At 42.4% G+C, this 24,744-nt stretch overlaps 1 protein-coding gene across 1 annotated transcript in view; it reads left to right on the forward strand.

The window, feature by feature from the left end:
* The window catches only part of PTPRG (protein tyrosine phosphatase receptor type G), a 410,439-nt gene that overhangs the window by 200,933 nt on the left and 184,762 nt on the right, over nt 1-24,744 (forward strand). The window contains exons 4-5 of the mRNA XM_064519114.1: nt 18,407-18,586; nt 23,236-23,384. Coding sequence (XP_064375184.1) covers nt 18,407-18,586; nt 23,236-23,384 — 329 coding nt within the window. The remainder of the gene's footprint in view (nt 1-18,406; nt 18,587-23,235; nt 23,385-24,744) is intronic.

Below are 24,744 nucleotides of genomic sequence, written 5' to 3' on the forward strand. Positions count from 1 at the left end.
TTTTGGTTTAGTATCAAAACCAAAATTGGTTTTCTTATTCCACGCATTAAAAACAAATAATCTCTAAATATATAAATATAAATATAAATGTTTTTTGGTATAGTAATTATTGCTTCTTCACCAACTATAAGAGCAATTAAGCGTCAACTAATGAGCCGTTTTCTACATGATAGTTTATTTTGCTCTATCTTAATAATACTTATCTCATTAAATAGCTTTCTTCCTTTCAAAATGAATGTCTAAATTCATTAGACATTTTACAGCTACTGGTCAGAAGAGCTTAATTCTTTTATCTTTAAGGCAATTTTTTTTTTCAGGTGCATCTGTGGTTCTGTTTATTTTTTTTCTTTACCCTTTTTAATTTAGCTTCTCCAGCCAGCTTGAGCATATGAGATTGCTTTACCTGCAGGCCCGTCCTGGGTGCTTTCGTCTGAAACAACGAGACTTAGTGCTGTGCGGTGATGGCGCTCTGCTCCGCGAGCAGGCGCATGAAGTGCGAATTTCGTTCTTTGCCTTTTTATCTAACAAATTTAGAGAGCTGGCTTTTCAGGAGGTTGCATGCTTGGCAGCCTTTCTTTGGCATGCCTTCTTCTAATAAATTAAACCACTGTATTTTGAAACATCTGAAGCAGTGGCTAATGTAAACTGGTGAGGGGGCTTTGCATTGTGTGCTTCAGTGGGGAGCCAGTCCGTGTGGAGATGGCTCAAAAGGGTAAGGCGGCATTGTCAGGTCTGATAGTTTATTAAACTATATTTATTAATTTTAAAGTATTTGGTGTTTTTTTTGCAGCCATAGTGGCTGGAGATTTATAATTAGATGAAAATTCGTCAACTTTCTTGTTAAGAAGGCAGCAATGGTTATAGAAGAGGAACTTGAAAATCTGCCCAAAGCATTTTCTGAAGAGTGGAAAAAACAGAAGTCATGTGAAAAGACCCCCAAAACTCTCTGGTCATGTTTTTTAATCAGATATTATGAGTGGGAGGCCAAAATGCACAGTGGGCCTGGGGATGCTCTGAATGGAGGGGCAGGTTCTCCAGAGAGGCCCCTCAGTGTCCGAGATGTGGTGACTCCCGTGGGCGACAAGCGGAGAACCCGAGGCCAGGGGTGGTTTTCACTCAGGATTTTTTTTTTTTAGTTTAAGGATCGCATAAACCTCCTGAAAAGGACGGAGGGAGAAATCCCAATGCTTTATTGAATCGTATTGCTGCAGTGGTACTGAGTGCTAAATCAAGGTACAGATATGAAAGAAATTATAGTAAATCCTGTGATTATGTAGTTTTCCTAGTTAAAATTCCTGGACAGTTTAGAACTGAATTGTAGAACCGTTATTAAACCAACTTGACTGGCATATTTGCTTTTTGGCCCTTGTTTAGCAAAGTACTTAAGTAAATGCGTAACATGAAGCTCATGAATAACATTATATCTGTGCAATGAATAGAGCACATAAGTGAGTGCTCAGTTTTCCAAGACATGAGGAGTCCTTGAACTGGAACTATTCACACAATTAAAGCTCAACGTTTGCTAAAAGACGTTGGATTATTCAGCTATTTAAAGCAAAGCATGTGCTTAAGTGCTTTGCTGAATCAGAGCCTATAAAAAGAAATGTTCACGAAAACATGCGAACGCTGAAAATGGAAACTAATCTCCAGCTAACTGATATTGTGTCGCAAATATTACGGGGCCAGAGCCGGATGGGAGACGGTTGCCTGATGAGGACGCGCCGTACTGCTCGGCATGAAGCTCTAGCGTATTAGCTTTGCTCTCGAATGTTTGCGCTGGCTCCGCTGAGTGAGCAGAACTGGAGGCTGCTCCAGGATGATAAATCCACTGCTTAGTTTGCAAGTCACTGTACCATGAGCATTATGCTGCATGATGTGCATACCATCAAACGCGAGGCTTCGCCGAGCCACTTAATTGCGGCAGAAACTGGAGCTGGGAGGTAAACTCTAGAGGCTGAGGGCGAGTAGAGAAGATCAATAAGATCTGTCTCAGTAACTACTAAATTAATAAACTTCTGTTGCTGATTTACTAGCTTCTTAGTGTTAGCAGAGTTATAAGCAGTTACATCCAGAATTTACTTCAGAATAAGCCCTACTTGATTTTTCTGTTTTCACAACTGTGAAAACCTGACAAGACCAGAGAGACTAAAAGGTATGGTATGGGCATAAGTCAGCTAGCATCAGTCAGTGACAGTTCACACCAACAAAACAGAACAGACGCTCACAAAATCTTACTATTTGTGTGAGCTTGTGTCCTGCAGAAAATAATCTTCTCCAGCTAAAGCCGTGTAGCAAATTTTATTCCTGACAGTAGGCACTTGGGCAGAATTCATGACAACCAGGGAAGAAACAGGAGTGCTATATATGATTCTAAAAATCTGTGTAATAAAAGCTCTGGAAAAAATAGCAATACCTGAGATTTTACCAAAAAACATCTCTCTTGTTTAGATAGTACAAAGTCTGTAGGTGTCATCTAGAATCAAGACATCTTGAGCACAAAGCAATATGCTTTTTCACCTTTTAGCCTGCAAGGATGGTGGAAGTGGGTCCCACCTGAGCCCTGAATGGTGGCTGGCATTGAAGCACCTGTGTGAGTCCCTTGTATTAGCCCAAGTTTTTAGTACTGAGGGCACTACTGATGGTGTTGGTTTCTTTCTGTTATTTCCCCTGGCATTAGCTTCTGTTTGGTATTTGTCAGTAAACCTGGGTACGCTGGAGTACTGCCAGGATCGGTTGCTCAAAAGTAATGAGACAGACCAAAACAAATCAGGAGAAATTGAAAAAAGATAGTAGTTTTAAGGTTCTTGTTTGCCTTCTGGCTCTTGGACCTTTCTTCTGTTGTGTTTTCAGACTTTCTCTGAAGCCCAGAAGCCCAGAAACTTTCTACTTTAAAAAGCTGGACATAATTCATTCTCATGAGACCAAGACTGAAATCTCTCAAGTCCACCAGCTATGGCTTTAATAAAAGCGTTAAATTACCTAAGACATGCTCTATAATCAAGAGGGTTGTGTTTAATTACTATTTTGGTACATGGTCCCAAAGACGGCCTCCGCAATTACCTTATAATGCTCAGAATACTTTAACTTTCTATCACAGGTTTGTACTGTGCATTGGCAAGAGGTTCTAGTCATGAATCAAATCCTATTTTTTGTTTTACTCTAAACAAAGCAAGAACAGAAAGACGGTCTGTTCCTCAAGAAGCTCAGGACTTCAGTGTAAGATAATAGATAATGCAGGGATACAGAGAAGTATGCTGAATACAGTGCGGTGGGACAGTATTGCTTAGCATAATAAGAAGTGATCTCAACACAACAGCAAGCTTAATTTTTATCAGATTTTTGTAGGTGAAAGCATGAAGGATTGGCCTAAAGGAAAAACGGGGAGAATGACAACATGGAAGAAAATAAACTGTGCTTCAGTACCCTGTGAATGGGTAAAAGGAAGGCTGACGCCGTAAGCCAAATCAAAGCTGAAAAAGATCAGAAAATGATATTGGGCCATGAAAGGGATCATACCTGTTTAATGTAGCTGAATAGAGAAAACATTCAGGACAGGACAGAAAAGACAGGACCAGAAAGAGCTGCAGAAGTAGAAAGACTTGGCCACAGCGGCATTTTGGCTATATGCATGCAGTGAGGCTATTCTTCAAGGCCGGAGAAAAGTTGATGCAAGAATCAATCCTCAAGAGGATGAGAACTTGACTGGGGGCGTTTGTCATCAGTAGGAAGATCTCATGCTAGAGGGAACATCCTTCTGTGAGACCAAGTTACGGACACAAAAATATGTCTACCTGTTTTGGTCTGTTAACCTTGTCTGGATCTGATTATCTGTCTTTTTTCCCCATTGCCTTTTGGCTACTACAAGTCCATTATCAGTTCTGCCTGGGCCGAAGGAAGAAATCCAGACTTTTGGAGAATATCTGTGATTTAGGAGAGGCAGATAATTCCTTGCTCATCTTTGTCACAAGGAACATTCTTTAATGAAGACAGTGGAGGGAACTGCTTGGGTCTATGCAATGTTTTGGGTGACATGAAGGGTAATTTCCAGCCCAGCTGGTGTTCTGACTGGAAGATAGTTTTGGGCACTGTGTGGCCTTCCCCCAAGATGAAAGCTATCCAACCCTGATTTTATTCATTAATCAAGACTCTCTGCAGTACTCCCAAGTGTATATACCTGTATACCTGAGAAGTGCGTGGCGGTGCCATCATAAAGAGAAGAGTCTGTCTCCTAAACACCTCTTGTAATCTACCATTAGAAGGCAAAACAAAGACTGGACTGGAAACCCAACAAACCTGCATTAGAAGTAAGCCACAAGATTGAAATATGGAGAGCAATTAGACATTGGGATGATTTTTTTCTTTAAACCCAAGCAGTGGCTTCTCAAGTATGAATTTCTTCAGCATTGAATTACTGAAAGAGCTGAAGTCTGTTTTTTGAGGCTCTGTGAAGAGATAACTTTATGAAATGTAATGACTCATGCTTATTATGTCAGTATATGTTCTTCTGGCATTAAAATCTGTTACTTTTTGCTGCCACTGTAAGTGTGGAAAACTGAACAGAACCCGAGATTTCATCCTCTGGGACAAAGCAGGCTTCAACAGACTTTCAGAGATGTAGTATGGGTTTTCCTCAATACAGAAGTTCTGTTTGCAGACCTGAGTAACTGTCAATGACCAGGTAGCTTTTAAGTGAGGTAATTCATTTTTGTTTGATGAAAATCAGAAAAAACAAAAACAATGGTTTCTATTCCATGTGTTAGTATTCTGGTCAAGCAAATGGAAATACTGTTTAAGTAGCATTTAGATGATAAGAATTTAAAGCCAAGAGTACAAGTTAGAGAATTGGTATAAACTGTGAAGCTAAGGTGAAGACTAGCTCTGTTGGAGGTAGAAAGTGGTTCTGCATAACAGGTGAACTGAAAATGATGGGTGTGAGAGGAGCTGAATGTAAATGAGCTGGGTTGAAAGCAGCATAAGAACAGAGGAAAATGATATACAAAAATCGCAGTGAATTCTATCCTCTGCAGATTTAATTCTTTTGTCACAAGCAAAAATTTGGTGCAATAGGACATGAAGAACTCACTTCTGTAACTGAATGGGTGGAAGCAACAGCTTTAAGAGTGGCAAAATTAGCCCTGGGGCATATGAAAGGGAAAGGAATAAATGTCTTCTGGACAACACTGAGCAACTGGGAAAAGACAAGTTTCATTTTCCATGAGTTTAGAAGGATCCTTCTTTGGGCAGAAGGAAGCTTGAAGATGACAAATTCCACTCTTTTAGGTCACTGCAATCATAGAGCTTCTGAACAAGAATTTGTAATTAAAGGTTGAAGTTGCCATTGGTAACATGGTGGATGGGTCTTTATCTTAGTCAAGTTATTGCCTTTTTTTCCAGTATTTTTACATGTATTTTGGAATTTTGGCTGCTTTTGCTTTAAAGGAAGGACTGGCACAGCATAGAGAGAATGAGTGATTCTTTTGTACAGCAGTTTCCAGACTACAACAGTGTGATATAAGATCACATGCTATTTGGTCTAGCACTGAGCAAATATTAAGGTAGCTAAAGTGACAGTTTAGTGCGTGTTTTGATCAGAGTAGCACTGCACAAAGTCTCTGGTATCTTTGCATTCTCAAGGCAAAATCCTGGTGTTACCAAAGTCAGTGGCAGTCCTGTCACTTCAGGCCAAGACTGCCTTTTGCTGCCGGTCATCTTGCCAGCCTGCAGCGGGGACAGTCCCGCACTACTCCATCACTGAAATAAGTCACCATCCGTTTGCAGTTTGGACTGTAACGGCAGATAAATGCAGGGTAACTTACTCCAATTTTATATCTTGCTGTTCCTGGGATTACTTGAATGTCTCAAGTCATCTTCCTGGGTGGAGTATTTTAGGTGGAGTTTATAAGTAGATTGCATGTTGTCATATAAGGAGGTTCCACTCTCAATGAAAAGACGTAAAGCACAGCCCTCTAGGCTTAAAATAGCAAATAGCCTCGTCTTTGAAATAAAAGTTGAAATGTACTGCCCTTTCTACTTCCAGACACCAGTAATCTCAGTAATGTTGCACTGATGCAAATCTCTGCTTGGGTTTTTGCCCTTTTTTTCTGATCCCATGTGTCTTGCATCCGTCCTTGTTATGTCACGCTGTCACAAGGGACCCTCAAGTTGGTCTCTGTGCTCATCCCTTCAGTCTTCTCCTGTTGGTGTGATCGGCGTGGAGCGTCTAAGTGTTGTATTGGAAAGAGCCACGCTTCTCCTGAGCGGTACTTTGTTATGAAGTTCGTTTGACTGAAAATATTTTGCATGCTTAACTACCTGCTGGTGATTTTTTTCTCTGCCAAGTAATGTGTCAGGAGCTAGCGGAGCATAGTAAGTTAATTACTTGTGTGCACACTGTGAAGGAAAAGCAAACAGCAAGGCACCAGTGATACGAAGAATGAGACTTCATTTCAGTCGCCAGAGATTGTGTTGTTAATGAATCCGCTCAATCAGCGGGGAATTGGTAATGTAGATAAGACCAGGTATGGCTGTGTACTGATATGAAGATTAGTCCCTCAACCAAAACATTGTTTTTAGAGAGGGCTTGCTAATACTAAATAGTTTTTCAAAAGGACTGGTGAGATGAAATAACAGCCTGAATAATTATGGCTGTCTTGAAAAGACATGATGATGATGATCTTCTAATGTGCTCTGCAAACACCATATAAATCCAATATCTTACAGATTTCACAGTTAGCTGAGATGCTGCAGCTTCCATTTGGTGCTCTGTGTCACCGTGGGTTGCCCAATTGCTGCTGTGAGTAAATAGCATGGGCGGCACGTGCTCGAAGCCCGCTGCTGCCCTCCGCGCGCTGGGCCGGGAGCGCTGTGCGAAAGCACACGGCTGTGCTCGCTCGTGGTGGCCGGTCCTGGCACACGGGTGGGTGATGCTCTCGCCGTGCCCTGGTGGGAATTATCCCAGTGACGGATGTGTTCACGGCTCAACGTTGCCCAGGTGGCTGTCCCTAAACCACATATTCGTGCAATGCTGAAAGAAGCGCATTTATTAAATTTACTTTTAGTTTTTGCATCTGCCCCACTGGTGGTGAGTGCATCTCTTGCAATGCTGTCCTGATGCCGTCCGTGAGGAAAACAGCAGTTTTGAGACAAAAATCAGAACAGTTTTAACTCTCCTTTCTTAGCTCCAGAAGCAGTCGTATCTGCTAAAGCACCTCGAGGTGGACATTATGGCTACTTATTGTCTTCCTATTTATGCTTACTCCTGATGCTCTTAAATTAAGGGTAGAAACATAGACTGAATGTTAATGGTAGTTGAGGCCAGGGTTCATGATGTGTTGTTAAGTAAAAGCTGGCAATCTCCCAGCCGGCCTCCGGGGAGCTGTTGTAGTGGTGCGTGTTAGCGAGGGGGACAGCTGGGTTGAGAAAGCTGCTCTAACAGGGATGTCATTGAGACCTTAGGTGGGCAGAAGTTGATTTTCACCTTAAAAAAAAAAAAAAAAATCGGAGCAAAGTCAGCGTTTGTCAACGTTTAATGAATGATTCAGGGACTCCGGTGTTGTTTGTGATATATTTAACAATAAGGTCCTGGTGCAGTGGCAGGCTTCTGGTCAGGTTAGGATCAACAAGGGATGCTGGGAAAACTGAAGGTGACACAAATGCTTCGGCAGCAGATAACTTTTTTTCATTTTCTTTTTTAAGCTGTCCTCTGCTGAGGACACTTTTTTTGGTAAATTTTATACTTGAGCCAAAGCAACAAGTGAAAAATCATTTTTGTAGCAGGTTTCTTTTGCAATCATGAGTACTTTCACTCCACCAGTGCCTCCGGATAGGCTTTATTGATATCAGCCCTCCCTCCCTTTATTCCCTTTCTATATTGCTCTGTGCTCTCTGTGGGTGTTTTATTAACCTGTATCCTGCAAGAATTCAATAAAAATACACAATTTTTTCCTTTTTTTCCATCTTCTTTTCTTTTTTTCACACTGGCTCTCAGAACTCTGGGGAAGGCTCCTGTGCTTAGTTACGAAGAACAGATGGGAATCAGGCAAAGTTACTTTCTGTTCCCATACCCACCTAGGCTGGAGGTAATTAATTTACAGCGAGGCATCATTTACGTTAGCAGCTTCTTTAGTGAGATCAAGGCTATTAAGGGTGCATGTTAGAGGCAGGATTTCAAGTCTGCAGCGTTCGGAGAAATAATTGGAATTGTGTTTTCCCTAAATGCATTTACAAGCACCCTGGGGCTGAGGTCCGCAGTGAGACAGTCGTCTTGCACAGTTGTGTGCTTTTTTAAAAAAATCTCTACTGCTCTTCACAAGTTTTGACCAATCCTTGCAGATGCTCGGATGAGCCTGGTGATCTTCCCCTCTTATAGAGGAAGGGAGTGAAATGGAGCGTGTTTTTCCTGCTGGTAGGAAGGAGACACAGAAGCAAGATGGGAATTGGAGATTTCCCAACTTAAATGTCATGGCTTATTACTGTCGCTGCTGTTCAGTGTTCATCTTTGCGGGCCGCTGGGCTGTTTCAGTGGCACAGGGAGAGCTTCAATGCTTTAGGAGGGTCTCGGTCAAGCCCTCAAAGGCAGCAAGATTTCTAGCTTGGAGATAAAATGCCACCACAAAGCACTGCTGTAGCCCACCACAGCTGCCTTTCTTGCAGGTTTTCCTCTTGTCTCCTGGAGTCTGCAGTGTCCCAGCTGTGGTCTTGGCTTTGGCTCTGTGGCCACCTCTGTGCCCAAGCGGCCAGGGCCGGGTCATGAGGGCTGCTTGCCCCTGGTCATGCCGCAGTGCTACAGGCACGGGACAACGAGCTGTCTGCTTGGCCCCCGACCTCTCACTGCTTGCTGGGTTTTCCACACTCCGGGCGTTGGCGAGGGGCTGTCGTCAGCCCCAAGCAGAACTTGGACCCTTTCCCTTCCTCCTCTTTCAGCAAAGTCCTCCTGAAAGTCCCCAGGCCTCCGTCTGCGTCTAACAGCTCTGGGGCAGGAAGGCTGCCCACGCAGTTCCTGCCTCATGTTTCCCCTGTCTTTTTTTTCACCTTCAGAGCTGGTTTCACACTGTGCTTTCTCCTTGGAGAAGCCAAGATGGGATCATGATTTACATCAGTGTCCTGAGTGCTTGTGCTCCCATTCTTCATCTATTTAATTCCATGAAAGAGCAGCATATCATCTTTTATCTTTACTATTTGGAAGAATTGGCATTTCTTTTCATTTCTGTCCTGTGGGAAAGTTGATTGGATTTCTGATGTAGAGGGTGTGCTAGCAGGTTATCCGGCTCGGGGAGATGACTTTGGAGAGGAGAGAATGAAACAAGGTAGTCAGGGAGTAAGGAAAGTTGGCTTAGGAGGCCTGCGGGTTTACAGAATTGAGGTGCTTTGTGTTAGGTCATTTGCATATCTGCCTTATTTTGTTTGGTTTTGAAAAGCTTTTTGAGGCAGGAGCTGTTTGCTGCTCTGTGGATGCCCCCCTGCAAGAATGGAGCCCTGATTCCTTCTGTAGTTTTTGGGCATTACCACAGTATAAATATTTTTGCTGTCAAGGTCCATCATTATAGCTATTATCCTGTAAAGGAAAAAAGAAAGATAGCGAGAGGCTCTCCTGCAGAGAGAGCGGCGCCCTGCAGTGCTCGCAGACACGGCCTGTCCGAGGCACCCAGGACCAACCCCATTACCGAAATATATGTCTTCCTTCCAGCAATGCAGAGTGCTGTCATTGAGCCCCTGCATTGATTCATAATGCATCTTCATTCAGTAATTTCCATTAGGATTTATACTTTTTAAAATTATATTTAGGAAGAAATCTATTTTTATGTCTGTCCCTAGCCTTCATGGAGTTTTACTCAACTAGTACAGAAGTAGAAGAAAGTTAATTTACAATGTCTTCATATAAATTAATCTTGTGTTTTCTCCTTATATTGTAAGTTATGACCTCGTTTATTATATGCAGCTCAGGGGTGAGCAGTCTTAAAAAGGCCGCAGACAGTTATGAAATGAATTGTGTGAGATGTCAGATACATGTATTAAAAATGTAGAAAATTATGAAAAATAGAGGATGTAGATGTATATAGTCTCAGTCACTTGCCACCAGCAGGCACATTCTGTGCCACAATTTATCCTCCTACTCAATAAGTTCTGCATATTAGTTTCATTGATATTGTTGTGCAGTGTTAAATATAATGTAAACATTTTTGAAATATTAGAGTTACAAAGCTCACCAGCTCATTAGTCTTGTCTATCAGGATTTTATTATGCGAGACACCCCTCAAGAGCCCCCAAACTATTTAGCTAGCACAGCTAAACTTAGAACCATTTTCACTTTGGTGTGGTGGTAAATTATTTAGATCACAAATGCTGAACCTTGAAATGTTTATGGAAAAAGCTTGTTTTAGTAATTACACTTACTCCACTTTATTGTGAGCTTCCTGCAACATTTGTCTTAAGGTCCCGGTGTTTTCCTGATGTTGGATATTTATCATACATTTGTGCCGCTGGCAGGTTGATGGGTGCAGTGGGAGCTTCCTACAAGATTCATGGCAGCTTCATACTTCTTTTGAGGAGCAATATTGGGATGCAGGAAGTATGTGTACATATGTGAAGGTATCTATGTATCTATATATGTATATATAAAATCAAAAAAAGTGTTTGTGACTATGTAATACATATACACTGGCGCACACTAAAGAATACGAAGCTTTTGAAAACATGCGCGCTAAACTTTTTGCCAAAGATAATTAAAGCTTAGAAGGTTTAATTAGAGAGTCCAGTAATAACTGTAGCATCTATGTATATGTAAATTTAAGAAGAACGTGTGCCTCGCTCTACCTTCAGATTTAAAAGCTGCAGACATTCTAGGAGAGTTTACATTTGGGAATGTGGCTTAAAGCCTTTCCTTCATCCTTTGTCTCCACCACATTTTGGCAGCGAGACAGCATCACTGATGCAATCGTTTTGTAGATAGGCTTTGCTTTTGAAGCCAAATGGCTGGAGATTGCTGTAGGCGTGGTAGCATCAGCACGGAAGAGAGTCTTTGGGTTGGTGTTTCTGATGTTGCTGCTAGCACTTGCTCAAAGGTTATCTAAATCCAACCCCTTTTTCTTCCCTCTTCCTGTGTTTGCATTTATTCCAACAACTGCCGGTTAAGATAGCCCTTATCAGAGATTGTTCTCAGGGAAATTTTCTTTCAGCTTCTTTCAGTGCTTCTCCAAAAATGTGTCCTTAGCTGTTTACTGCTCCTACTTGCCTTGCGCATGCTTTTCTGTACTGAGCTTGCAGACTGGATGGTGCTTTTACCTGCTTGGGTCTCGGCATGCTCTTCAGGATCTGGCTTTTGGTATTCAGTCTCATTTTTCAGGCAGTAATTGGAATTTTCTGCGAGCATGAGTGTCTCATGTTAAACAGAGTGATGACAGAGAATAATAAAATGAAAAGCCCTTTTCCCTCAGGGTAGGAAATCCTGAAATCTTTGTTCAAAACAGCACTGTGAACTCTAACTACAGGCTCTGTTTCTCCATCTCTTGGTTTGATATGTCATCATTTTTAGAGCAAGACAGTATAATTTCAGTAAGTTTTCCCCCTAATATAATGATTCAACAACTTGACTGCTTTTTCTGCAGTGGAAAGGCCTCTGAAAGATAGCACTGATTTTTATCAAGGCTTTCAGGGATTTTTATTCCTTTACCCCTGCAGCCTCACGGTAAATTACTGAGCGAGAGATAAGTCAGTCATTCAAATCATTCTTCCCTGCCTTACACCGAAACGCAGTCTTTAGGCTTCACCCTGCGGCGTTCACTTTATTTTTCTTCCTAGGAGGCACCCGGAGGTGAGAGGAGAGGCTGAAGGGAGGTGCTTTTCGGCTGGTCTGAAGCACCTTCCTTGGATACCTTTTGGGACTTACTGATGCGCTTGCCTTTAAATGGCAAAAACAATGAAGTCTTGGTTTATGGCACCAAGTTACAGTTTCAGTCTTTGTCCCAGACAATAGAGAGAAGTCCCAGACTGAGATATTTGAAAGGATCTTAAAATACGTTCAGTTCTGCAGTGAGCTTCAGTGATATATGAGTGTTTTAAGCCATTGTTTTCCTGTTTGAAAATTCAGCCTGCGAGTGAAGTTTGTTGCCTTGCAGTTGAACAAAGGTGCAACTTCCTCACTCTTCCTCGGGGTTAAGAGCGAAACAGTTTTCGTTTACTGGTGGTGACATTTCTTTTCAGTGAGATTTGGCTCATGGCAGAGGAGTTCATTTATGACAAGGGCTCAGGTGCGGAGATTTTGAGATTCATGTCTTCAGCTTTGCTCAGCTGAAGGCCAAGATGGTTGGGCAGATCAGAACTGCTAATCTGCCCAAAGGAAAGCTTCCCCGTTTCCCCAGAGCCTGCCAAACCTGCAGAGGTTCTTACCTGCTGCGGTCCCCCAAGTCTTTAAGCCACCCAGCCACAGCGGCGTAGGCGAGCGGTGGGGGATTTCTGTGTGAAGAGGAGATATCATTTCATTCTGTGCGTCCTTAATAATACCTGGTTTGATTTTGCCATAAGAGAGGCCTGGAATTGTCCCTTTTATACTCGCTCGCGCTGAATGACACGGTGCTGTCACACATCCGAAACAGAATTTCCAAAAGTATCTAGCGATGTCAAAGACTGTCCCCATTGACTTTCAAATGAGACTTCGCTTTTAAGCACCTGAATCCTTTCTGATTTTGTTCCTTGTGCTTTAAGCAGGAAAACAACCTGTGGCAGATGCTAGAAGCAACCGGCTTCATTGGCAGCACTAACTTATTTAACCAAATACCGCTGCCATCCAAGAAGATACCGAGCCACTGCTTAGCAGGTCTTGTGTGTGTTTTGAATGATTTGGTCCCACATCCTTCCAATGCAGAGAGAAAAGAGCCTTTGCGACTTTACGTGGCATCGGGCATGCTGCCTGTGGTAGATCATGTCTTCGTATCAGGGTGGTCTCTATCTGTGTTAGAAAACCAAATATGCAAGTGAGCAGCAAGAGCTCTCTGAGTGTGGGGCAGTGAAGCCAAAGCAGGGTTAGAAAGTGGTGAGGGATGTAAAACTTTTAGCATTTCTGTTTTTCTTATGGTTCTATGAATATCTGCCTCGCACATGATCACGTAAGAGTCATCTCAGGTGTGAAGATGATGGGATGGGATGTCCCCGCAAAGTGCCGAAGCTAATTTGTTTTAAGGACAGAAGTGAGAGGCTTAGGTTGCTTTGCAACCATTACTACCATTTTCATTCAAAAATGAAAGTCAAGAGGAACCAAATACAGTTAGATTTGTCTAAGATCAGTGTGTTTAAAAAAACACAAAACAACCCCCCAGCTTAAACTAGCTCTCTGCATGCCAGACTTGGGTTTAAAGTCAGATTTTTGTGAGAATGTGAAAATAGAGCAGAATTAAGAAAAATAAGTGATGATATTTCTCTCTCTTTCCCAACTGGTAAACTAATGGTCAACATTATATTACTTGTGAATTGTTAGTCTGCCAAACTGTATCTGGATGTTGTGTAAGCACATATGCATGTAATAGACCATTTGTACCGGAGTAAATGACCCGTTAATTGGAAAATTATTTGAAATCAAGGAAATTCCAGAAGTTTTAATAAAAGATATTTTAAACAAAAGATTTGTGGAAGAGGAATAAATATATTTGATTAAAAAGAAGCGGACATTTTTATACAAGCTTTAATTAGATTTTGGCGGAATACATTATTTTAATGGTTTTTCATTAATGAAGCCTGCTCATTATTTAGGTTGTACAGTAGCAAGAAGAAAAAAGCAATCTCCAATGCTATTTAAAGAGCAGCCTGTGTTTTAAACTCTTAAAGATCCTGCAGTAATTGACAGAAAGATTTTGCATAAGAAAAGGCTGTAGAATCCTTCTAGGAAGTGTCGAGTAATTTCGGATGAGGACAGATGATGGTATCTCTGCTGTTAGGTGCTGTTTAAAATGTTGAGCGTTAAGAAAACACGGTCTTGGTGACCGTGTGCCGGTCTTAGTGAGGTCACTCCTCCCAGCTCTGCTTTCATGCCTTGGAGCCAGCGGCCCTTTTGCTGCAGACTTCAGCAGAAGCAAGGTCATGTCACCAGAGACCGGTCCCTTGTCCCCATCTCAGCTCCCACTGGCTCCCGGGCCACCTGGATAGCAGGGCACTACTGTTAATGCCGGAGGAGGCCAAGGGTTGGCAGCCCGGCTTCTCCCTCTGCCGCTTGCCCCTCGGATCCTACCCTTGTGGCTGGAGTTGCCTGACACTCCGTTTACACGTATTTCCACCGCTTTAGTGGAATTGTGTATTATTTATTAACACAGGTGAGGGCTCTTCACTCGTTTGGGTTTTGACAACCAAATTATTTGTCAACCCTTAAAAGGCCAATTCAGATTCATCTCAAATCTTATTTGATTAAAGCCGCGATGTTTACTGCTGGTAAAATGAAATACCAATAGCTCTATGTTACCCTGTTTCAGATGGATAAATGTCACCGGAAGAATAAAGGGTTTTTTTACTAGGTTTAAGCAAAACAGAGTCTTTATTTAGTGTCATGTTTTTATTTAAAAGCATTTATTTAAAGTTCTAAAAAAAAAAGAGAGAGAGAATTCAATATAGCAAGACAGGTGCAACTGCAAATGATTAATGATATAATTCTCGGTACTTTATAAAGTGTCTAACACTGAAGAGATTTATACAGTGCAGAATGGCAATTGTGCTTTGATGGAAGGAATAGGTAATCAATACCTGCAAGCTTAGAAAAAGCGTTCTATTTCCTCCTCTAATGATATAGGGTTTTTTGCAAGGCAAGGATGTCTGCAGCATGAGACACTTAGAAGAAGAATTAATTTGAAATCTGTAGTGGAAGATCAGTTTCAATTAAAACTGCACTTGAATGTATATGGAAAAAAGCAGGCAGTTCGGCTTAAACCTTCTGATGGCTACCAGTGAATAAATGAATCCCGCTGCACTATTCTTGATTATGTTTTGTAGGCCTTGGAGTTCATTTTTTCTGGGTATGATGAGATATAATTTATTTACCTGGGTCTCAAATTCAAAAATAAAAATTTGGCTTTTGTCGTGTCCTTGCCTCCCCCCCTTTTCAAACTAATTGCTAAAGCCAGGACGGCCCCAATCCTGCGTGGCTGGGAATGAAGATGTTGAGGTCGTGGCCTCCATTTCAGTCCAGAATTGCTGCCATAATGGTGTAGGTCATATTGCATGTAGTCATTTGCATATCAAAAAGTTCTGGAAGAAATTAATCAGAAACCCAGTCGTTTATAAAATCCTGTGCTGATTTTAACTAGCAGGTCTTGAACCTTTAAATCAGAGCTTAGCCTTATGACTGTGATTTGGGATGTCAGGACTTGGAATCACAGCACCGGCACTAAGTTGGGGGTTTGAACTGCTGAGTGTGTTTCATTGCGTTAGATTTTTCTTTAATAATTCAGCACCAGTATGGAAACATTTTACGCACAGAAAACTAATACTATTGCATAAGGATAGAGGATACTGCTATGCTTTTTTTTTTTTTCCTAAGTCACAGATTTAGAATCAAATGAAGCTACTGCATTTATAGAAAGAGATACATCACTATTAAACTAATACAGACAAGTTAAAATTTAAAAAAAAAAAAAGACTTAGATAATTCTTTTAAAAATGATACAAAGTCATAAATGCCTTCAGGGTTTGCGCATTAAAAATTGAATTTCAGTAAGAGTCAGTCCAAGGTACCTAAGTCACTTGAGGTCTTAATTCAGTTGGGTATTTTGTTTGTTTGTTTACCCTTATGGCTTATTTTATTTGTCTTGACAAGACAGTTTTCACTGCAAATTGGTCAAGACCTGGCCCTAGTTTGGTTTTTTTTTTGTTTTTTTTTTTTTAAGTCTTTGTGACAAGATACATGGAAATAACCCAACAATTCCTGTTAAAATAAATCAGCTTACTTAAAAAATCTCCCCATTGACTAAAGAGTCACCATGGTATTTAAAAAATTTGAGTGCACAGCTGAAACCACTGTGATAGCCTCTGTGAGCAGAGCACTTTTGAAAAACCCACCCTACGTTTATAGCGAAGCCAAAAAATAGAAGCTGGCAGGTTTGATGATTATGTGTATTACTAAACATTTTAGAACAAATTCCCAAATTTCATAGAGTAAATGCAGCGTTATATGGAAAGTAAATCTGAGCAGCCATCTAATTCACTGCAAAACAATTACTGAGAGCATCCTGATTCAAGACAGCTCTGTGTATGAGTGGAACACGCTCATTTTTCCCTAAGCAGGGCTTTTAATAATTCTGTTCTCCTCAGTGCTGGTACACTGGGAAATTAACTGCCAGTGGCTTTTGCTAGCTACACAGGTTGAATCGTGAGATAAAGGAAACTGATTTTTTAACTGGGCAGATGATGTAAATGATTTTTAAAGGATATTGCAATTTTGCCTAATTGTAGTTGAAAATAAAACACTTTCTTGTTTTTTTGGTAAACATATAGTCTTTGAGTGTGATGAATATAGTGCACAAAATCTTGCTGTTGGTTAAGTGCCCAATGTGAGCCCATAGGAAGACAGACGCAGTGCATTTTGCAACTAGAGCCATGAAAATCCAAGGACCACAGCAGTTGGCCTTCAACTGCTGGGTTTGGATGGCACTAATTGAATTTACATATGCTTGTCAGATGCAAGGGTAATAAATGCATATTAGCACATCATGCACTTCTTTATGCCTGTTGAATGGACATGCTGCCTGCATGTTTTGGAGAAGCAATGCAGGTATGACATCAGATGTTGTCTGCTGGATGGTGCTCCAGAGACGAGAGTTCAGCTCTGGGCTCTAACTTGGTCTTGCCAGGGGAGCTTGGGCAAGTTGCCCGTTCTCAGCCCTTTGATTGCCCTGTCTTTATGTGAGAATAACGGTGCTGATCCCTTCTGTAAAGCACTTCAGGAATTGCGAACGGAAAGTGCTTTGTAAAAACTCTGCACTGTTATTTCAGGAGCTTAAACCACTGTTTGCACTGATAGGAAGGTAATCTCTTAGTCTCTGTTAATACAATTTAAGAGTTAGAGAGGGAGATCATAAGAAAAATGGGAATTTCACTGGAGATCCTACTCTGCATGCTGTAAATCCAGTAATGCTGCTGAGATCTCTGGTGTTGCATTACATCTAGAGTTGATATGTGGAAGGGAGGACAAGGTCTTTACCTTAAATTTTTAAATTTTATGGATTATTTGTGTTGACTGTTTGTGCTGGAGAGTCTCGCGGAAGGGCAGGCTGAGCTAGGGCCGGGGTGGAGGACCTCTGGCAGGTGGGGTCTGCGGTATTGCCTCTCTCTCTGCTCCGCCGCCAGAAGTTGCACATTGGCCAATGCAAGGCAGCTCCTAATTTGATGAGCGTCACCGGGGAGGGCGGGGAGTGGTCCAGCCTCTCCATCCCCTTCCAAGGTCTCCAGTTTCCCCTTTGGAGTCATGGCACCTTCTTGCCATTCTTGGATGGTGGCTGGCAATGGACTGGGAAGTTACCCATGCTTATATTGCTTTTCCTAATTTAAATGCCTCCCTGAGAATTTTTTTCTTAAACAAAAATGAGAGTAGATGGGTGTGGAGGGGAGGAGGAGTGCCACTTTGGCTCTGTATCTCCTTTTGGCTCTTGTCATATAATGCAGGTGGCTCTGACGTGCCTAGGTGCAGATGTCTCTGCAAGACACTGCTGATGGGTCTGTGGAGCTTTGCATTTACTGCTGATATTTGACTTGACTTGTTTCAAAAGGGTAATTTACATCAGGTGAAACCAGACTTTGTTAATCAGAAAAACAAAGTGAGAGAAGAATAGCAGAAGAAAGCTACAGTTATTTTCCTGACAGGTCATTGTTGTCTTTATTTCTTCCTTCTAGCGTTCCTTTTTTTTCTATAGTTGCTTTGTTCAAATTTACCAATATCTCATTCAGCTTAAATTCTTTCTGCTCATCTTTTCTAGCTTCAAAACCTCTAAAAGAAATGAAATCATTAATTAAGATTGTATTATCTAAGCAGAGTATTACACAAACATGAGTTAATGGGTTGTTGGTACATTATTTATCTCATGTAAAAAGGTAAACTATATACTAATGTATTGTGGCTGAAGCTTGAGGAAAGCTCCTGTAACACCGTGATAATTCATAACATACACATCCAGGGGAAATTGGGAATTGCAGATAGTTTTACAGTACAGCAATTAAAAAAAGGCCATTGTTCGTTACTGCTAGAGGCAAAGTTTGAGTACTGCATAAAGCTAATGGATTTCGATCTCTTCATAAGTTTGCAAGTCTTAACCTCTTTCAAATGTTGGAAGCAGAACAGCAGTGGAGTTACCTGGAGAGCTTATATGCTTGATCCTCTTAGAGTAATCCAGGACTGTCGAGTTACAGGAATATTAATTGGGTTGGTATTTTTTAACAGGTACCTATGGTCCCGAGCACTGGGTCACTTCCAGTGAGAAGTGCGGAGGGTATCACCAGTCTCCAATCGACATTGTAGACCATCAGGCACATGTTGGAGAGGAGTATCAAGAACTGCAGCTTGATGGTTTTGACAATGAATCTTCTAACAAGACTTGGATGAAAAATACAGGAAAAACGGGTATGTTCTTTTCTGTTTGTCTCCATAGCCTGCATGCGGTCAGTTAAAACTTCAAGCCATGTTCTACCCTCCTCCTCCTCCTCTTTTATTGTTCTGTTGTTTGGGGTTTGCTTTTTTCCCCCCCCTTTAATTTCCCAGTAACAGCCACCTATCTCTACCTTTGCATTCTTAGCAAAGCCAGTTCTGCAGATTAATTTTAAAGGTTTTTATTTTTAGGCTCCTTCTCAGTATGAAATAATTCTCTTGGTAGCCAGTTGTTTCTCAGAATAAAAGGCTGTGCAGGAGTTGCAAGGTGTAACCTTGAATTACCAGCTTTGGGAGGCCGTAACAGCTAATCCAAAAGAATACAGGGATGCAAGGCTCAGGCCCTTCTGCAGGAGAGGGGAAGTCTAGGAGTCAGAAGGTTTTAGAGAAGAAAGCAATAACTGCTCAAAGAAGTGAGGGCTTATTAATGTGTTTCTGATATGATTATGGTGCTGTGTTCTTCTCTGAGCTGAATCCTCTTCTGCTGTGTTCTGGCTTTTAGAGAAAAGCACAGTCGGAGAGTACTGCTTATTTTTACCAAAACAGTTCACCGAAAGGTCAAGGTTGATTTATATGCAAAGCTGCATGCATTTGATTACTCTTTAAATATAAAAATGTAAAAAGCAGAAATTATAAGGCCACCCTCTTCATTTGACAAGGTCAAATATTTTAAGGGAATTGGATTAAACCGCTAATTAATTCAATTTTATTTATTGGAACTATATTTTAATCTTTATTAACATGCGACATGAATCTCTGCAGTGCTTTATGTAACATGTCTCTAGTCAGAGGTCTGCTAGCGAAACCTGGGGCATGCACCTGCGCCGGGAGCCTGCAAGGTAGCTGCGCCCGCTGCTTCCAGGGGGCTTTGGATCCGAGTCACAGCGGGAGACAGGCAGGCACTTTAGATCCGATTCCAGCGTTTCACGAACGTAGCCAGAGTTGAGAGTTTTTGCCCCTAAGATGAGACGGAGTGACAGGCTGCGATCCTGCTTTGCTTCACTGCAGAGCAAATCTAGTTCACGTACGCCACCACCAAACAGAGTTTGTGTTTCTAATGCATTGCTGAGGGTTTTTCAGCTTCGGGAAGAAATGCCTGTGTTTGCTTTGAAATCCTGAGTTTGTTGCCCTTTGTAGCAAAAGGAGGTTCTGGGAAGGCTTAATGCTATGGAAATTTGGTGCTTAATTAATCCATTCATGTTATGCACCCTGCCCTTTTGGTCACAGAGGGGTGTTTGTAGTAACCAGCAATAAGCGTAATTAGAAATACCAAGAAAAAGCAATGTTGCTATTCTTCTTGGAAAGATGCTAATGATATACTGCATGTGTAACAGGAACATATTGCCGCACGTATAATAGGAAACCGTGTTGAACTGCAACGTGCGAGCAATTTTTCTGATATTCCTGCAGCTGGTAATGAAAGCCGTACCTTGAGTTTCCTCTGCTGGGTGATTTTAGCACTACTGCTGCATTTGATTTCCTCACCCATTGGGCTGTGGATTTTTGCTGACAAGTTACTGCTTCTCAGGGCAACAGTAGCTGTCACTTTTCTGTGGTGACTTATGGCCTTTCCCTGGTAACGTGAAGACTCTTTTTGCCTTTTTGTCATCTCTGGTTTCTTCTGCTGAGCTCTTAACTCCTCCCTTATTTTCTCAAGTCCGGTGGTGGTTTTCAGATCAGCTGAAGCAACTCGCCTGGGATTAGTTTCTCAGGTGGTAAGTGGCAGAGCAGGCGATGGAGCAGGGGGTTTGGGTAGGAGGTAGAGGCAGGCTCTGCCCCAAACGGCAACGCATTTTGGCAGCAGAGTCCTGGGGCAGGAGGCCGCGTGAGGCCTTCCTACAGCCACTTGACTGGGACGGTGAACTAGACATCTGTTTGAGCAACGGTGACGGGCGTAGAGGGCATTTCTTCACATTAATGACTGGATAAAAGAAACAAGGGTATGAGGGAAAGCCAAATGCCCTTAACCTAGACGCTCATTAACCGGTAAGAATTGTCTTCCTTGGGTGGTTGTTACTGCCATTGGACTAGATTTTTTTTTTCAAAGAAAAATTAGTTATTTTTACACTCTGAAATGTTAAAAGGTGAAGAGGTTGTTGCTCTTTAGATTTCTTGTACTCTTCCCACCTCCGGCTGCCCATCTCAGGTAAAGGGCAGAAAACGTGCAGAAAGCAGAGCTTCATTCCCAAAATGAAAGCGGCTTCGTTAAGCCCCGTCTTGGCTAGAAGCGCTCTTGTGCGTGGTTACACGGGCACTGATGTGGGCTGAGGTTTCCCCCCGTAGAAGTGGTAAAGATCACCTAGATATCGCAAGCACCTTTCGTAGCTGCGTTTGCGTTAGCTATTTTTGCCCGTGTGCTACCCTGTAATTAAGCGTCAGCCGGTGTCAGCGGGCCTGAGGCTGCCGGAGCCCGACCTGCCCCAGGGAGCAGCACCCTCACATGCGTTACGCAGACCTCACCACTTTAACCCTTTTTTCAGCTCACTTTATGTATATATTTTCTTTTTCTGAGTTGATTCCTTGCTGCATGCTCTGCAGAGATCACTGGATAAAAGCAGTGACTCCAGAAGCCCAGTAATGGGATGTTTGGGTCCTCCGGTTCTGCGAGACACTAGAAATCCCATGGAGGCGAAGGAAGCCCCCAAATTCCTGGCGATAAGGGGATGCTGCTAAGATGGGAAGGTGATGGGAACATGTGTTGTACAGCTCAGCAGTGTAAGAAATACTGTAAAATGAACAATTAGATGAACATTTCAGATTGTACATCCTCCTAATTATCCTTTTAATTATTCATCTAAAACAAGTAAAATGACCCCTGACAGAGCCATAAATGATTTAGGAACTATCAAATATTTATTAGATGCAACTGAATCCCCATGGAGATTTTCAACAGATGCACATGAATCTGCTTTCCTGTATTCCTCATCCCTTACAATTTTATGTATGGAACTTATAACCAATCGAATGAGATTTTCAGTATTTAAAATACTGCTGAGCCCATTGAGAAGTTTTTAAGGGAAGCAGAAAGCAGTGATGCTTTTAGTCACTCAAGTTTTACAGATTTGGTGCAAGGAGACAGTGGCCACCAGTAATCCCTTGGCTGATAGGGACAGTAGCCTACAGCTAGTGCTTTCATCACCGTTCTTCCTACACACATGCTTTGAAGCAAAGGGAGTGTCAAATGAACCAGAAATCATGGAAGAAAAGAGCCCTGTGATGTCACTGGTGCAATTTAGAAGCATCTAACGCAATCTGACATTTAGACATTTTTAACATAAACAATTTAGTGCTTAGATGTTTCTGAATTGCACAACTGCACCTGAGATGAGGCTTCCTTAGACAACTGTCTGTACTTACGGCGAGAGCAGCCCTGGTGTGGCAGAAAGTCTGGCCTGCAGCAAGAGCAGTGATTCACCAGTGGAGGAATAACTTGTATTTCACAACTAGCCTCTTTGTTTTTTCAGCAGTGAATAAAATCCTCCCTTTTACTTAATAAAAATGGATTTATATTAATGTTCCTTTTGTGATGACACAGTTGGATTGAGAACACAGGAGAATCCTTGTGGGTTATGCTTTTCCCATTAAAAAAATCTTAAATTGCAGGATTCTGGGCACAGTAAGTGGTGGTCTGCAATGGCTTTTAGAAGAAAATTCTAATTTTAGTTCTGTTTTTAAGCAACCTTTTTGTAAGGGACAAGAAGAAAGGGTTTTGTAAGGAGCCATTCCTAGGAATTGTGCATATTAAAAGTGGGAGATGTTAGAAAGGTAGGTGATTTTGTAGTGAGAGTAGCACATAAGAATTTTGGAAAGCTGGATTCAGTTCTTAGTTTGACTGTAGACCTCTCCTGTAACATATAACATCTTCCAGATGACCACCACCAGACCACTTTGCCCCCTGTTAGGACCTATGGCTTTTATTGTCATGCAAAATGCAAAGGCATTTGGAAATGAAAAAGAAAATAAAAAGAAGATCCTTTTGACCTTTAATGAGCCAAATAACGTCAGAGTTACTGTAATAAAACCCAGTTCTTATGAAGGGCTTTTCATGAGTGAGTCTCCAAAAAGTCACTGGCACTCTCCCCATTTTACAGGAAGGAGGAACAGGGAGGTGAAGGAAAGTACCCATTACGTCCAGCATCCAGCGGTAGAGGTGGAGCTGGGGCACAGGCCTCTTTTTTTTTCCCCCCACCAAAATAGAGGGAGTCCAGCAAACAGAGGATCTGTTTTCTTCCTGGTTTGTGCTCTGCAGACCTTCAGTTATTTGCAGGTCCAAGGCACATGGTTAGCCATTAGTCCCTGGAACCACATTAAACAGTCCTTTGATAGTTTGCCATTTAAATTTTAATCAAAGTCCGATGAAAAGGGCAAAAAGTCCTTGAGAAATTTGGGGTTTTTTGCAATGTTCTGTAGTCTGTGTAGCTTCATAATCACTTCCCTAATTAGCCAGCATTACTTGTAGCCTTTTTCTTTTTTTTTTAAGGAACCTTTGTAAGGAGGAAAATGAAATGATCCCCTCACCTTTTACTTACATTAGAAAAAAACTGCTTTAGTATAATGGGCAACAACTATAAATGCTTCAGAAAAACTGTGCTAAGCTTGTCTTTCTCCTTGTCTTGGGTGTACAGTTGCCATCCTTCTGAAGGACGAGTATTTTGTGAGTGGCGCTGGGCTGCCAGGCAGATTCAAGGCAGAGAAAGTGGAGTTTCACTGGGGTCAAAGCAACGGATCGGCTGGCTCTGAGCACAGCATCAATGGCAAGAGGTTCCCTGTTGAGGTGAGTGGAAAGACGTGCGCTTATGTTCGCAAAAAAAAATAAAACCAGAATGTATTGCTGTAGTTTGAGATGGCTGTGAAATAGGGCAATGTTTCCTTCAGTGAACATATCACTTTCAAGGCCCTTCCGGCCCTCGCAGCACTCTATCTATCATCTCTTATGTGCTTTTGCAATGTCAGCTTTGAGCTCTGCTTTGCTCGCCTTGCCAGCTTTTACGTCCCATGGGTTAAGTTTCAAACAGCCACTTTTCTGGTTTCTCCCATAAGCTTTTCATGTGTGGGAGGATCTCCTTGCAAATATCCGCAAAGTGACCTCATCCTCCTCCAAATCTTTTCTTTCCCATGGTGCTTGCAAACAAGTAACTAGCTGCAGTCTGGGAGCCGTTGTGCCGAGACCGCTGTCTTTTGTCGGTACTGCTTCCTTGCGCGCATACGGCCCTCTCCCTGCCTGCATTCAGCTGCTGTCGCTTGTCTTGTACCACCAGTATGTCAGGATAGATCTGCACAAACAGCTCCCATCCCCGTGCTGTGAGCTGTTGGTGCCGAGGGCTGTGCCGCTGCGGGAACGAGGGCTCGGCTGGGCCACTGCACCCTGCCAGCGTGGCCATGGTCAGGGCACAGGGTCCGTGCGGCTGTCCACAGCTGAGCCCCAAGGCATCCCTTGGACGGCGGGGACGGCCTCTGCGTCGTGGCTGCTGTGGTGCCTAGTGTGGTGGGGTCTTGGATGGTGCCCACTAGCTCTGGGTCCGTCTGTCTGCAGTGTGATTTGTTTGTTGTGTTAGTAGAGTTTGCTGATGATTTTTACTTTATACTCAAGGTTTTGCACGGTGAAATAAAGCTGATGTTATCTGGAATTACCTTTGCCCACCAGAGAGCAGATGAGCACCTTCAGAGTAGACTGGGTGGGTGGGACGGACTTCCAAAGCACAAAGGGAGGTTGTGGCCGGCCCTTGTGCTTCACTGAAAACCACCGTTCTCATCTTCCTGCTCCAGCTCCCCTGTCACATGAATGAGAAACCATCTTTTTCTTCCCAGCTTCTGTCTGACTCCTTGAGGTTGGATGGTCTGTGAGGCAGGGATTTTTCTGACGAGCCATTTGCACAGCTTCCAGCTTGATGGGGCCGTGACTTCCCATGATGGGCCACCCCTGCACGCACAGAGCAAAAGCCCAAATGTTCTCATGCCGCCCTGTCTCTCTCGGGTGATAGTACTGGTGTTTGTAACCGCTCTTTCTGGGTCTCAGGAGCAGCACCCACGAAGTCTACGGAGCTGGTCAACTCCTCATTGGAAATTTGAGGGAGTGGAGGTAGTAAACGACCCTGGGCTACTGCTTGTTTGTGTCAGAAATAGTATTTCCACTT

The sequence above is a fragment of the Dromaius novaehollandiae genome, chromosome 12 (assembly GCF_036370855.1).
Source record: "Dromaius novaehollandiae isolate bDroNov1 chromosome 12, bDroNov1.hap1, whole genome shotgun sequence".
Classification (NCBI taxonomy): Eukaryota; Metazoa; Chordata; class Aves; order Casuariiformes; family Dromaiidae; genus Dromaius; species Dromaius novaehollandiae.